Source organism: Triturus cristatus, chromosome 5_2 (genome assembly GCF_964204655.1).
Source record: "Triturus cristatus chromosome 5_2, aTriCri1.1, whole genome shotgun sequence".
In the NCBI taxonomy this organism is placed as follows: Eukaryota; Metazoa; Chordata; class Amphibia; order Caudata; family Salamandridae; genus Triturus; species Triturus cristatus.
The window spans coordinates 307,889,642-307,905,837 of NC_140588.1; the positions used below are offsets into that span (position 1 = coordinate 307,889,642).

General features: G+C 43.1%; 1 protein-coding gene across 2 annotated transcripts in view; it reads left to right on the forward strand.

Moving 5' to 3' along the window:
- Positions 1-16,196, forward strand: part of DROSHA (drosha ribonuclease III) — a 533,090-nt gene that overhangs the window by 223,130 nt on the left and 293,764 nt on the right. For both annotated transcript variants that reach the window (XM_085607071.1, XM_085607072.1), the window contains exons 10-11: positions 822-893; positions 12,655-12,736. In XM_085607071.1, coding sequence (XP_085463197.1) covers positions 822-893; positions 12,655-12,736 — 154 coding nt within the window. The remainder of the gene's footprint in view (positions 1-821; positions 894-12,654; positions 12,737-16,196) is intronic.

Sequence of the window (16,196 nt, forward strand, 5' to 3'; positions counted from 1 at the left end):
GCAGTAACCAGGCCTTCAGCCTTTATCCTTGTGCTGAAGGGTCCGTCCTACAGTCCGTCTTCACATCTTCCGGAAATGGAACCCCTATCACCGATCTGCAGACTCATCCAGCGTGTTTGTCCTTCCTCAAAGGCTTAACAACCTTCTTCTCTACAGGTTCCTGAGACTTCTTAATTCCATCCACATTAAGTTCACTTATCAGGTCACACTCACTCTCCCTCCAGTCCCCCTTTAGTCCTTCTGGGCGAGAAGCCGTTGCACCGCTGGCTGATTGGTGCAAATAGTCGGTTGCTGCTAGCTCGCGGCCTCCGCTCTCGTCCAATTATCCTTCTCTATTTAAAGCGCTCTCGTGCTCTGCGCGGCAGAGCTGTCCTGTGGGGAATTTTGGAGGTTAGCTTATGAGTGGAATATCTAGATGTCAAGTCTTTTTATTTTTTTAATCATTATCACTCTACTCCTCAATGCCTTTAAAATTGCCTTGACTGTAGGAAGGAATGCTTCCACAGTGCTTGCAACATACACGTTTTGAAAATGCGATAAAGGCTCAAGCAAGCATGTGCAGTAATGAGGAATGTAAATCATTTTTTATTTTTAATGTTCTGTACTTTTACATTTTCTCCGCAAGACGGCAGAATTTCATTATAAATACGTTACATTTATGCGAGCTTACCAAGCACGGTTGGAATTTTTGTAGTGTACAAAAAAACACATAAATGTCTGCCATGTTTTTTTTATCTCTGGCAAAAACTTGTAAACAAAATGCTTCCTTGAGTCAATAAGTGTTTATACCGAAAATGAGTCGTTTTTACTTTCAATTGCAGATGCCTCTGTGTAACGTGATCAGATTTAATATTGCTTACACCATTCATTTCATCGAAGAAAAGATGCCCGAGGTAAGCAACAGATTTTTATTGAATATTTGTCAAATAAAAACCTTTCCGTGAACCTGCGATAATGGTTTGTGTGTCCATCTGCCCGTAGCTTCAGGACATTTTGTACTTTTATGGTGGAAAATCTGTTCCCTTTCTCGCTGTGCTAAGGGAGTTCTCTGACAAGAGACGGCGGCTTCAGTGCTTTACTGACGAACTTCAGAACGAATCCTTAGGACCGGGGCTCGGAGGCCACGAGATTTCATTTATTTTTTAGCATGACACAGTCACGTGTTCCAATTTCTCTGTTTATAACATTGGGGAAGAAAACTGAAATTGGGTGTTAGTTTGAGTCTGCCCGTGCTGCTAGTCTTGACTGGCAGCGGCAACTGCTGTTCAGAATGCTTGGGGAGTAAAAACGGAATAATATTTCCCAAAGAACCTTAAATCGCATTAGAGAAGTACGTTTTTTAATATTACAGTGCTAATATTTTCAGGTAATTTCTCCCTTTTTATATGGCTGTGGAACCCGCTTAAACTCTACAAAGAATAGGCGGGTACACTTAACGATTAAATAACTGTGGACATGTAGCAGTTGCAACTTCATTTTCTCACTGACTAAAAAGAAAGCATGTATAACTACCAATACAATGAGGAAAAAAATTTACATTGGGTAACTATAGGTGCATATGTCAATAAAAAATTAATTCCATAATACACTATGCCCGAATTCTTATCAATCAACCTTAATTAGAGTTGTCTGATTAGAAAGATGTGAATGCATAAAGTGCATTTTCCGCTACCACATATTGTACCTCCTTGAACGAGCAGACAAACGCACAAAGAGTGAGGTACAGGAGAGTTTAGGACCACATGTATAGAAAGAGAACCTACAAGATGGAGACCTATTTCTTGGACTGGCAGGACAGTGAACAGCCACTTTGGCAGCCTCTGTGATTGCGTAACTGCGCTCAGCAGCCCAGTCCTCCTGGATCACGGGTGTGCAAAAGGGCCAGTTGACAGCACACAAGATCATCCCTGGAAAGCCCTTCATCAGGGGGGTGTTTTGCGTTCTTGCCCCTGAAGGCTCTCAAACAGTGGTTGTGAGAGAACCTCGCAGAGTTGTCCCCTCTTTTTTTCCCTAGATAAGGAGAGCCCTTCCTTAAAGGAGCCACGGTCAGTACCTTGGGTGATTTGTAGACTTGCGTAAAAGTTCAGTAGTGTGAAATGTTGCATTTTGTTGTAGATTCGCATGACTTGTAATGCACAATATCATGTGAGTGGCAGTTTAATGCATCATCAGTAGTGTCTGCATTAAATCAACATGCAGAGCTGCAAATAACTCCTAGTTCCATGAGAAGCCTTAGTGCTCACTGTTCATTGTTCAGGAGAGCAGCTTAGAAAGGCCAAGAGATTTTTCTGTTCGGGCAGAAACTTCAGTTTATTTACTTGTAGCCTGTCTTGCAAGGCCTTCCGGTGCTTTAACCCCATTTGGTGCAACAAGCAGCCATTAGATGTTTCTCTGCTTATAACAAATGCAACAGGTGATCGCATATATCCAATGCAATCTCAACTTACCTGTCCTTCACCCTGACCTAGCCACAGGAACTAGCATTATATCAGTGACACGATGGAATCATGTTTTATTATACAGCTTTGTAACACTGAAGACATTAAAGAAAGTCTGTTGTCAAAACACCTCAAATTTCTAGAGTTTAATTAATTGGGAAAACCACACATTCTCACACAGGTTAGCGGAAGCATACACGCCCCCAAAGTTAAAGATGACACAGTGCTCCATATCTGCACCCATTTGGTGTCAGTTGGTCAAATAGGGTGGGGCTAAGTTTTATGGGGAGGATCCCAAGACAAATGGAGTTTGATTTCACAGGGAAAGTGCTCCATGATCAACTTTAGCCACTAAAACAAATCAATGTCTGAAAAACTGTTCACTGCGTTTGGCCGGTGTATGTTGTGCTCACCTCAATTAGGTGACTCTCATTGTGTTTTCCATGAAGCTCTTTTGGACCTACAAAGGGAAAATACGCTGGTCACTAAACCTGCATCAGCTTTGCGTTCATGCTCTAATTATTTCTAACAAAAACATTAACTTTTAAAAAAAATGTGTTTTTTGAAGCATCGTCCTTGATGTCTACTATTTACCCATATGACCCTCCTCCTCCCACCAGCCTTCACGTTTTCTTGTTCCTCACAACCACCAGTGTAAAGCCCTTCCCCATCCTTGCCTCCCAGGGCTCTCTTCCATGTTTTTAAATATATTTCACAGGAGCAAAGCTTCCCCTGCTGTTCCTAGCCCCTCCAGGCCTTGTGCAATGGCAGGAGCATTCCTTGCTTTGCCACGTGTTTATCTGCAGGCGTTTTCACCCACTAACCTTGTGAAAGGGCTAGGAGTGGTTTTCATTCACCAATCCCCTGCTTTGCCAAAGGTTGGGGCTGCAGTCAATGCACTGAAAGGGTTCTTCCTGCTGATACGGTCTTATGGCTGTTTGGTGCCGTTGACGTCCATTACTTCCTGTGGGTGTTGATGCTCATTACTTCTTTGGCCCAGAAAGGCTCTTTAAACGTGGTGCCATTGAAGCTCATTTCCTCTCGTCATTGTGTCGTTACTGCTTGCTGCTGTCGATGCTTTTTAACTGGGCCTATTGAGAGTTGTTGCCAGCGACATCTATTAACCTTTGGTGCTTCATGGCAACGTTGTTTTTCATTATTGCCTGGGGCCAATGTCGATGCTTCTTGATGGCTTCCAACACGTGCAGTCCAGTTTTAGTGCTTATGACACTGACCCTCTTCTGTGCTCGTTTTTGCCACAAGGGGTGAATGCTCATTACTTCCCATGAACACTTCCTGGGGCCATTGATGTTCATTACTCTAATGCACCATACCTGCTCATGAATAAAGCAGTCATTGAATGGTAGTGCTAACAATTTAACCTAACCAAATTTTAAATGGGGAGCTACCGTAATTTTTGTTTAGGCCTTTCATCATATGTGAGGGTGCCACTTAGTGTGTTCAAGTGCTGCCAGGGTGTGCTTCCAATCTATTTATTTGATTGGGCTGTGTTGGACTTGGCCCTTTTTGGCTAAAGTTCCTTAAATTTTTTGCCTTCCTCCTGACATGATGTTGCCGACTTAGACGCTTTGGGCACTTTGCCACTGCTTATCAGTGTCAAAGTGCAAGTGCTCCCTGTATAAAGTGTTATGGTAATTGGTTGTCCATAATTGGTATGCTTGTCTTACTAGTAAAGTCCCTAGTAAAGTGCACTGTGTGCCAGGGCTGGTAGTGCAAATGCTACTAGTGGGTCTGCAGCACTAATTGTGCCACCCACACAAGTAGCCCTAAAAAGAGATCTCAGGCCTGCCAATGCAGTGCCTGCGCGCAGTTTAACTGCCTTGTTGTCCTGACAAGTGCACCCACTTGCCAGGCCTTACTCTTCCCTTTTTATGCACATCAGACACCCCTATAGTAGTCCCAAGGTATTCCCCCCCACCCCCGGGCAGGTTGCAGTCTATGTGAAAGGTAGGACATGTACGGAGGTGTGTACCATGTCCTGACAATGAAATACTGCCAAATTCGTTTTTCACTGTTGCAAGACCATCTTGCCCATAGGACAGAATGGGGAATGCTGTGTCCAATGTTTCCAGCATATCTTCCCATAGGCATGAGATGGAGTTTAGTGTGCCTGAACTCAGAATTTAATAACACATCTTTTTGTGTAGATGGTTTTTAAATTGTGTGTTTAGAAACCACGCTTTTAGAAGTGGCTGGTTTCTTGTCTTAAACCATCCTGTGTGCTTCTGTCTGGTTGTGTATTTACTGTCTGGGTTTGGATGTGACAGGGTCTGGGGAGTGTCCTGATACCGGGGAGGGGTAGGTGAGACAGCAACAGGCTGGGCTGCATTTGATGTGAGGGGAGGAGTAGCCCCCTGGATGTGAAGAGGGCTGTGTTGCTGACACCAAAGGATGGCTCCACCTCCTGCGGAGCGTCTAGGGCCTAGACCCTCACTATCAAAGGAAGCAGGTGTGCACTTACAGGAAGACACCCAGGTCTGGCTTGGACCAGGCTCAGAACCCCTGAACACACAGACTTCAAAGGCATTTAGGGGTATAAATGTGAGAGCTGAAACCCCTGAACTCAAGACTGAACTCAAGCCTGAAAAAGGATTGAAACTACTTTGTGATCAAGAGGAGCCTCTGCCAAGGAAGAACAGCTGAAGAGACTGAAGAGAAGGACTGCCCTTGCTGTGTGTTCTGGGGCTGGCCAGTTTGCTGATCTTACTAAGGAGAGGACAAGGGACTTTGCTGTGTGCTGTGTCCCCCTGCTTGAAAGGACTTTGCTGTGTCCTGAAGTAACTTGTCTCCAAGGGCCCAAGGGGAGCTGGCTTCCTGTTGTGCAAAATCAGGAACATAAAAGTTTCCAAGTGTGTCTTAGTGATGCTGTGTGCGTGTGCTTTTTGCATCCTGAGACCGTCGTGAGAATTGCCCCATGATCGTGTGCCCCACAGCAGTCTTGCGCTCTGCTCCGATCAACAGCGTGACCAGAAGTGCTGTGATCGTTATCGCCATCGGCCGGGACTGTTGTCCCAAGGGGGAGCTGTGAGAAATCACTGCAGCCGGCCCGAGCCTGCCTTTGCCAAGGAGAGACCTGTGAACCTTCACCATCGTGGGTCCGAGATCCTTTGCCGAAGATCAACGGAGTCGCGCCGGGAGCCGATCAGCTGCAAGGCCGTCGCCTGGTAGCCCGACTCTCACTGTGAGGAGCAGCCACCACCAACCCGAAGCCGCACAGCGTGACGCCCGAGCCGAGAGGAGAGAGAGAGACTGCACCCCCCCCCCCCCCACCGGTAAGGCTCAGCGAGCGTGCATGTGTCGCCGCCTGGGGCGGAGTGTGTGCTACGATTGACCGCTCTCGGCCTTTCCCATCTTTGCAGCGCAAGCCTCCGCTCAAGTCAGTATCACGGCCTGTACTCGCCGAGGAGTGACTGTATCGGGGTCGGATTAGGGAACCGAACTTAGTTTCCTTCGTAACAGGATTGGGGGCATATTTTGGCTACCGCTGACCGCGAGTCAGCCAGGAGTGGCATAGAGACCTTCACGAGCACCGCGATCAGTGCCGAATTGTTTTTACGTGCCGCATTAGTACTTGCACTACGAACTGCATTATTTCTTGCTTTTACGATCCGCATTAGTACTTGCATTACGGACTACATTATTACTTGTTTAACGATCCACATTAATACTTGCATTAAAGACTGTCTTATTTCTACATTACGAACTGCATAGCATTGCATTAGGACTGCATTAGATCATCGTGAACTGCTCATTAATACCGCAAGAACCTACAAGTGATTGTTGGCCTAATAACCGGCCCAGTGAAATATTACGAATACGCATATGCTGGATATTTTATCGTTTAGTCTCATAGTATTTCTTCTTGATAAAGATAACCCTATTTTCCTAAATCAGTGTGGTGTCCATTTGTGGTGTTATCATTGTGTTACTCGGAGTGTGGTTGCAAATACTTTACACATTGCCTTGCAGATAATCCTTGCTGCTCGTCCCAAGCTACCGGAGGGTGAGCAGGGGTTATCGAAGAGTGTGTTCCTCCTTTCCCTGACTAGAAGCAAGGGTCCCTATTTGGACTAAGATACCTACCTCAGCCAACTAGAGACCCCCAGTTCTAACAGGCTGTCGTCTTAATTCTTGTTGTGCTTCCATTCTGTTCTGCTGGTCCTCTCTGATGGACTGTACCTGTGCCAGACCTGGCTCTTTTACAAATTGTACAGACCGTTCACATCAACCCTAAGATTAGATCTGCATTTGGGAGCTGCAAGATAATTGGGCCTAGAATGATATTTCAATAACAAGGGAGAGAACGGTGGAGAGGCATATACATTCATAAATGAAACTGGTGAACCTCACAGCAGGGTCGTAATGGCAACATATTTCCCCAGAAGGGTTTTCTGTGTCTTATTTATGATGATCTGGAATGTAATTCTAAAAAGAATTGCCACTCTCCGTGATCCCCATAAGGACCCTTCATGTTGCTGCTCCAAAAAAGTCGCCTGCCAGAAAATGCCCAGAAAGTTGGTCTCCTAGAGGAGCACCATGTCTGAATGAGATCTCTTAATAGTCTTCAAAACTGCTCCCTCATGATTTTATGTAACAGGACATTTACATTCCAGGTCAGAATTTTAGTAGATCCAGACTGATTTAGTCGTGTGATAGCTGTCATATTGTTTTGGGTTCCCTTCTGCTATGTGGATGCCCTAGCATGTCATTCTGTGTCTTTCCAGTATGCTAAGGTACAACCCTGGATGTACTGCAGTGACATGTATAGCGAATTCTAACACTATTGACGTGAATCCCTATCTCTTCTCCCTCCCTATACTTCCAAAACTTGAAGTATCTGGCATGTGAGCCATCACTGTTTTGTCTCTGGGACCAGAAGGAGCCTAGATGTCCCCTAATGGAAAATACCCCCACCATTAAAAAAGATATGTGATCTTACTACCAATTTGATATCAACTGTATGATTATGAATGCACGTGCACATTTTCCCTCCACAAGGAATGCGCCAAATTTCAGTTATTAACCAACTCTCTCCACTCCGTGCTGGAAGAGTCTTTAAATATCATCTGCAGGGCAGGCACAGAAGCAAACTTCCCTTCATGTATCTAATATATTCACTCCCGGTCAATTTGAGCCTGCAATCCGACCACACTGACCTCCCACCCCAACACACATTTCTTCAAACTCGTTTACACAATGGGTTACATATGAAAAAGGTGATGAAGTGGATGTGTCTGGTGACATTTTAGTCTTCTGCATTGGTGGGTCTCTGTTAGCCACAGGCTCCCTCACTCAATCCGTCTTCATGTGCTCTTCTTTGCTGCTGTGTCAATTTCTAGTTCCATCGTAGTTTCTGTCAATCAAGAGATGTTGGTCACTCATGGCCTTTGGGGTCGTTCCTTTATGAATTTTAAGTTTTCTCTAGTTCTGAGAGCACCTCGTTTTCTGCTGTTTAGGCTGTGCAGTTCTCTGGAAGATATTGCAACCCCCTTTTTGTTATTTCCATGAGTTTTCAATTTCAGAGCTACTTTCCTTTACCCATGTCCAAGACTGACAGGGGCTCCAAGAAGATCATTTTGTCTTAGAAGAAGACTTTTAATTTTGTGTAGAAACAGTAATCTATATATCACCACCTGGATATTTAGTTTGACTTGTTCGAAGGATTCCTGCTGAGTTTGAACAGCCCTTGTATAATACAAGAATACTGTGATCTTTTGTGCCTCAAAGCACATTTCCCCCTTTTCCTCGGATTGTTCTCAGAATGAAGTCTTCGTTCTGTAATTTGGGAATGTGGCGATTAGTGATATCGGAGAGGACCACTGGGGTGTCGTTAAACTTATTGAGCAGTGTGTCTGTTTAGTAAGGAAGCAGGGGGAAATCCTGCCTTCAGGATCCCTCTGCCATTTCTCCAGAAGAGCCTCCACGCATACCCCACCGTGCCCTTAGGAAATTTTATGGACCTTAAGTTGCGATTGGATCATCTCTCTGCATCCTGCGCTCGCAGTGTTAGATCATGCGATAAGGCTTCTAGCTTGTGTACTTTGGATCTCATCTCATTCACTGAATCCTCAAACTGTGAAATGTGTCCATCTGTCTCTGCCGCCCGGTCTACTACATTTTGCAAGTCCTGGCATAGGAGGATCACGTAAAGTCCTACCACACTGATTTTGACCTCCTTGTCTTGTCTGAATGGCTTGCAGGATCAATTCTGTGGAAGCAGAAGTTTCAGCCAATGATATTGGCATTCCACTCGGGGGCGGTGGGAAGATCAATGATGTCCAAGATGTGTGTGCTAGTGCTCCAAAGTGTTTTTTGAGCTTCCTCTGTTTAGGTATTGTTAGGTTTATCTCTTGTCATCGAAGGGCAAGGATGCATGCAATTTCCCTAACGTGTCACATTGGCACCCTAATCATGTTCTAGTTAAAAGACAATAATAAAAAAGTGTGGAACAGTTCCTCAGGTGTCTAGTGTCCCGCAATAATATAATTTCCCAGAACTTACCTGCCAGCTCTGCAGTCAAGGGTGACACATGCAGTCAGGCCACTCGGGCGTTGTGCGTACGGATCAGTTGTTGCAAGCAGTATCTAAGAAGCAGGGCTGGTCCCGTCTACCCCGGGAAGCAAGGGCCACACCAATCATGGTGCCACCACTCCACTCCAAAGAACCCCCCAACACTCGCACAAGTTGCTTTCAAGTCCACAGCGGGGCATTATCATTGACACCATTGTTATATTACTGTTGTCTATGCATCCACTCTAAATGCCGTGGGGTCTGTTGGTCTGGGACAAGGGGGGTGGTATAATCAACAGGAGGACAAAGTTCCTATGTCAGGGTGCAAAAAGTCGCCCATGCATCAGGGTGCAAAAAGTCACCCGTGTAATAAAACGAGAAGGAAAGAGGAAGAGGGACAGTAAAGGAAAGAAGAGATCCTAGGTATGGAAGACCCAAATGTGAGAGGGAAGATTATTCTACATCCTCTGCTGCCCTCACACACCCCAAGGGGTGTCATGCTTCATCATCGTGCGTTTGCTCCTCGTAGGGCCGGCGCTGCAATTCCCTATGGGTCACTTTGTCGGAGATCTTTTGGAGGATAGCCAGATGGTGCATGAGGGTGTGTGGGGAGTGGGTCATGGAGAGGGTAATGAAAATACGTGCAGTGTAAAAGGATGGTGAAATGTATTCAAGGGTAAACATGCAGCCATATGATTTATTAGTATACCCTTGGCAGTCCACAAGACTGCTAGAAAAAGTTATTGACCCAAAAAGGCCTATTTGCCAAGTTGTCAATATACAAGGCCAACATGTTTCGCACCTCCATCGCCCGTAGGTCGTTAGCGCTTCTTCAGGACCAACATGATGAAAAGGTGAAGTGCACGTGAAAGGTTGAATATAAAGATAAAAATTAATTAATTGACCCTCTTATCTCAGCCAGGGCGGGGCAGAAGCCTGTATACCCTCATTGTGGTTACAGCTGCTAATTGGAGGCCGCTCCTGGATGGTGCCAAGAACTGCTTATAGAGTATCTCCAATGGTCAGAGGGATGGACGCCCGTATGTAACCCCGCGATTTGCCGTGAATTATTTTCTCTCGGCAGACGCTTGGACAGGGGTAGGTGTATAGAAGGCAGCACCCACATATATATTTTTCCCGGTTACATACGGGCGTCAATCCCTCTGACCATTGGAGATACTCTATAAGCAGTTCTTGGCACCATCCAGGAGCGGCCTCCAATTACCAGCTGTAACCACAATGAGGGTATACAGGCTTCTGCCCCGCCCTGGCTGAGATAAGAGGGCACCATCCAGAAGCGGCCTCCAATTAGCAGCTGTAACCACAATGAGGGTATACAGGCTTCTGCCCCGCCCTGGCTGAGATAAGAGGGTCAATTAATTAATTTTTATCTTTATATTCAACCTTTCACGTGCACTTCACCTTTTCATCATGTTCGTCCTGAAGAAGCGCTAACGACCTACGGGCGATGGAGGCGCGAAACATGTTGGCCTTGTATATTGACAACTTGGCAAATAGGCCTTTTTGGGTCAATAACTTTTTCTAGCAGTCTTGTGGACTGCCAAGGGTATACTAATAAATCATATCGCTGCATGTTTACCCTTGAATACATTTCACCATCCTTTTACACTGCACGTATTTTCATTACCCTCTCCATGACCCACTCCCCACACACCCTCATGCACCATCCGGCTATCCTCCAAAAGATCTCCGACAAAGTGACCCTTCGGGGGACCCGTAGGGAATTGCAGCGCCGGCCCTACGAGGAGCAAACGCCCGATGATGAAGCATGACACCCCTTGGGGTGTGTGAGGGCAGCAGAGGATGAAAAAATAATCTTCCCTCTCACATTTGGGTCTTCCATACCTAGGATCTCTTCTTTCCTTTACTGTCCCTCTTCCTCTTTCCTTCTCGTTTTATTACACGGGTGACTTTTAGCACCCGGATACATGGGCGACTTTTTGCACCCTGACATAGGAACTTTGTCCTCCTGTTGATTATAATAGTAGTATAAGGAGCGCGGACACTGGACCTTAATTAGCTCCTTGGTCCCCCCCTCTTTTTTGGTTAATACAAGGGGGATGGTCCCATCCCCTGCCACGTCATCCATAAACTGTGCACTCCTGGGTATGGTATGTCTGAGGGCCACTGACCGCATTGCCATAATTAGGTTCACCCCTGCCAACCACACCCTCACACCTTCCAAAGCCCCATTGTCGTCAAGAAATGGGAACGCTGGGTCTTTCTCCACCAGCGTCTGTGAGATGACTGAAGTCTGTCTTGTATTTGGAGGCCCACCAGCTCAGACGAGTTGTCAGCCAAGCAGTTGAAAGAAGCAAGAGGATCACAAACAATCTACCACCGGTGTGTCCCGCAGTGTTTCCTAGTAGACCCTCACAGGCCACCACTCACTGTTCTCCTGTATCGAAGTGGTCCCCACTACCTCTGGAGTCTGCCAAACTTGAGAGACATTATCTTCGGTCCCAAATGGCAGGTCGTGACCCCGGCCATCAAGCAGGCCACAGGTCCAGTCCCACGAACATGTCCTACCTCAGTCACCTTCATGCTGACAAGAAAGGAGGGATTTGGGAGGAGGGTGCTTTGCACTGACACTGTAGTGTGCAGCAACAGCTCCTACGGGTCCTTCCAGGAAGTACACTTTGAGCAGGAACCCAGGCCACACTGCACTCAATCGGTGCCTAAAGGGAGAGCCCCCATCCTAGGCAACTCTGTGCCACGGCCTAGGTGACACCACTGTCACGCAGGTCAAAGGTCTTCAACACAGCCCCATCTTAGCCACTCTGGCCAGATCAAATTCTCTCCGTAGTAAAACTCTGCAGCCCACTGTTGCTCACCTGGGGACCCTGCAGTAGGGTAGTGCACTTGTTCATACCCACCCCCACCCCCAGGAGTGCAGAAAGGGGCAGGATGGATCAGGAGAACTGGTGAAGGCATTGGAGCACTAAGCAACTGTGTCCACCATGTTGCACTGCTAATCACACTTGTGACCATGGTGTGATTAACACATGTTTCTAATTACTTTGAAGAATGACAGTAGGAGAACAACTGTTGAAATGAATGAAGCATCCCTAATGTTATTCCTAATGGGATAGACTGACAAAGCATTTCACAGGTCTTTAACCTTAAAAAGGATCCCGCTATTCGGTGTAAATGGCCATGTTGTTTTTACAGATGCAGATTGTTCCATAATTATCTGCAGTATGTGTGATTCTCTATTCCCATTTGTAATGAATATGAAAATAGAAGTTATTTAAGAAAAGCTTACGAGGTGGCAGTCACGTATATTCTACTACTTACAAATCTTTCTAACTCATATCTTTGTTAACAAAAACACCAAAGATATTAACGGATATACTTCAGAGTAATTGATTAGAGTTAAAACGTGGACTTTCCACAACAGCAGTAAAGGCAGGGAATAAAACGAAATCAAAATAAACTAGACCTAAAAACAGTGTTCTCTAGGTATCAGCCTGTTTTTCATGTCATTCACATACATTAACATAATAATTAAAGCAGAGTTTTAGATACATGAACTTTTCAATCTTCATTTCTGAAAGCACATGAAGGTGCTAGAAATCTTGTTTTGATTTAAATTATGTTGTAGAATGAGTATTCCCCAATGTACTGGAAATATTTTCATATTATTTGTTTCCTCTTTCTACAGAATTTTTGTTTAAAAGGGCTAGACTTATTTTCTTCATACTTATTTAAGGATATTTTAGAACTTCACGACTGGAATCTGATGGGTAAGAAGTTTTTTTTTTTTTAAGATTGTAATAAATGGCGCATGTAGAAATGTAATTGGTCAAATCATGCAAGTTGAAGGGTAGCGCCTACCACTAATTAAGTGTTAGCTATTTTTAGAATGGGACCTGTGTTGTGGAGGTGTTGACAGTAATACACATTGTTGATAAATGTTTGAAGTTTCCTATCTGGGAGAGAGAATTGTGTAACTTCGTTGACTCAAAGTTGTAACACCTATCATTTTTCAATGTGTCAATTTTTCTAACACTTCTAAAACTCTTGAATATTCTGAAAATATGACCTCCTTTTTTGAAAAAGGTACTACTAAGTCATTCTGTGGTTTTGTAATAGTTTCTATTGTTTAACTTAAAAATAATGTTTACGTAGTTTTGTTGAAGTTGGACTCTTTGTTCATATTTGTATGTTTATCACTTGAGAACAATTTTGGCTTTTTCAATCAAATACCAAGTTATTTATAACTATAAACACACAATTTTTAATTGTTGTCTCTGAAAGCTAATTTTTATTTTTTTATGAAATTCTAATTTGGGTTTGTAGAGCTCCTAAATAACTTAGGCCCTCGAGCAGGACGTTTGAAGAGAAACTTTTTCCAATGTAGTGGCATTTTTTGTCATATTTTCCTGGTACAGAATCCTGCTTCTGGTGATAGATTTGAGTACATAAATAAATTCAGTACCAATCTTTTAGAGTAATTTCAAATAGAAAACACCATTATAGACGTTTTTATTTCAATGCTTGTGAACTGATATAATATCATGAGCTAACTTACAACCTAGCAAACTTTTTTAGCTCTGACATTTATAAAGACTAAAGAGAGAAATAGAGGTAGACAAAGATGAAATTATTATGGAGGCCGATTCTGCAAAGGGGGGAAGACAGCGAAGGTGAGCATGTTTTAATACCACATAGTGCTTGGCACCATCAGACCATATGACAAATTAAAGGAATCTTTCAATGTTAATTTTAATATCTTCCCAGTTGGTATTAGATTTTTCTTGCACCTTCTTTTTCAGACTTTTAATTCAAAATTCTTTCAAAGGCCGGCACTCTTTCTCCAATATGTTTGATGACCAGAAGTCCATTTTTAACCTATAACTTAGATTTTCTAATCCAGACCCCTCTTTTTAGTGGTAGAATACATTTTTTGTATGAGCTTCATTTCCACACATGTAACTTACAACAGTCTTTCGTAGGTGTGCCAAACATTGGTATTCAACAGCAGAGGCATTCATCTTGATTTACTTCTCAATATAAAACATTTCCTTGCAGTATCAAATTGACATTTGAAATTTGTGTATTACTAAAACATTTTGATTGCACACTTTCATCTTTACATTAATGATAAAGTGTCTGGGCTTTTGCAAACCTTTTTTATGAAATTCATCAAATTTTGTCTGAAACGTTGATAACTCCATGCTTCTAAAAGAAGTGCGTTCAAAATTAATAAACTCATTGGGGTTATAACATGGAGGCAGACAACACTAGTATTTGGATTGGATGAATATCCCTTCTTTCTCTTTGTACATACATAAACAAAAACGCATATATGTGTAGTATCCAGGTCTTTTCTTTTCTTTTTTTCAAAAACATGCCTTTTGCAACAAATATATAAAAAGATGAGAAAAAAGTAACCACAAATGCACATGTTTAAACCAATTTCAAAAACCTTAAATCCTATGTAGTGTTAAAAAACAATCATATACTGAATACGTATAGGCAAAAATTCATTTATACAAACAAATTTTGCTTTGTTGGTAGTGTCAGAGTTTTAATGCCAAGAATCGATTGATCATGTTAAATTATCACTGTCCATGCATGGGACTTACAGGCATATTCATCCTTCTCTTGCAAATGAGAATGTATTCTTACAGATTGATTTTCTTGTTTTTAAAACACTTTTAGAGTAGCTGGTCATTAACACAATTTAAGTTTCAACTTGTCCAAAGCTGAGTACAGTAATGATTGTCATTAATTACTCAAAATTTCAGCTCTGATTTGTTTACGTTTTGAAGCCTCACAGTTTCTTGCAGATTTTAATTAATACCCACGTCTAACTAGGTGTTGTCAGACCAAACTCTAAATGAATCTAGGCTTGTGACTTGTTGTTCGAAGCATAAATAGCCATCAGTATAATTTTTCTTGTAGAGTACTAGCGTTTCAGCATCTCTCACCCACAGTTTATTTTTCTTTGGCTTACCATGAAATGCATGTGAGCCCCAGATGAGGAACTGGACATTTGGTGGAGACACCCCTTATCAAGGAGGATATTTATACACAGGTCATAGACTGTTTGCATCTGTAATAGTACCGCCTTGGACTCTTGAAACTTTACACTAAGCAGTGACTTTGCTTATTGTTGATACACATTATTGAGCTTCATACAATCTACATGCATCAATACCAATTGACATATACAAAAAGATGTTAGTAGCCTTATGGTGCTACACCACAGCGGCCCTGAGGAAGTCTTTCAGACGAAACGTGTTGGCTTTGCTGATTTTATCTGAATCAATTGTATTTTGTGGATGGATTGTAATATAGGAGGACCACAAAAAATTTTTCTGTTTGATGTTAAAGTTCCAACAACCATCGCATTGTAAAAAATAAATGAATTGTATGAATAAATAGGTTCTTCTTTGTTTTATCAAACTAGCATATTATTATATCTTATTTTAAGTGTTTGTGAACTCCAGACATTAGTGGAACAAGGATTGCACCTTTGTTCTTAAAGATTAGAGGTCAACCTTAAAAGTGCCTTTGTTAGTCACACCAAGATAGGTGTAAGAAGTGGTAATTTATTTTTTTTAAAAAATCAAAATAATACCTGCCAGCTCTTTTGACATTGGAGCCAAACGATAACACGTTTTTCTTTTTTATATTTATTTCCATTCTTTATGTTTTGAAATAAGTTGCAAAAGGAATAATTAACCTTGGTATGCAAATAGGAGTTTTGCTCATTAAAAGAATGTCATCAGCATATTGTAGACGTGAAATCGTCTGGCGAGCTAGTCAAGGGAGCACGGGGATTTTCTGGATTATGTGCATTATTTATGTTTGCTATATATTAAATAAATTGCTGGGGGGATGGAAACATCCTTGCTTTAACACATTAAAAAAAATATTCTTCCTCATGTTCTATTATCTTCTCCAAACTTTATGCTTACCCAGCCATGTGCAAATCAGTCTTGACCCTGCTCCTCATGGGAACAGTCCAGCCCGATATGCCAGGCCAGGTCCTCTATGGACCGGAAACGAGCATCCTGGGACTGGTTTCAGGGGTATCAATCCTCATCAGCCAGGCTATTAGAATCCGGTAGTGCAGCGAGCAAGGGACCCACGTCTGGGCATACCCTTAGCCACTTAAGGCACACATAGCAACATCACAAAATATAATGATGGACGGTGTGTTGAAACATTTCAAATACTCACCCCCAGTCACTG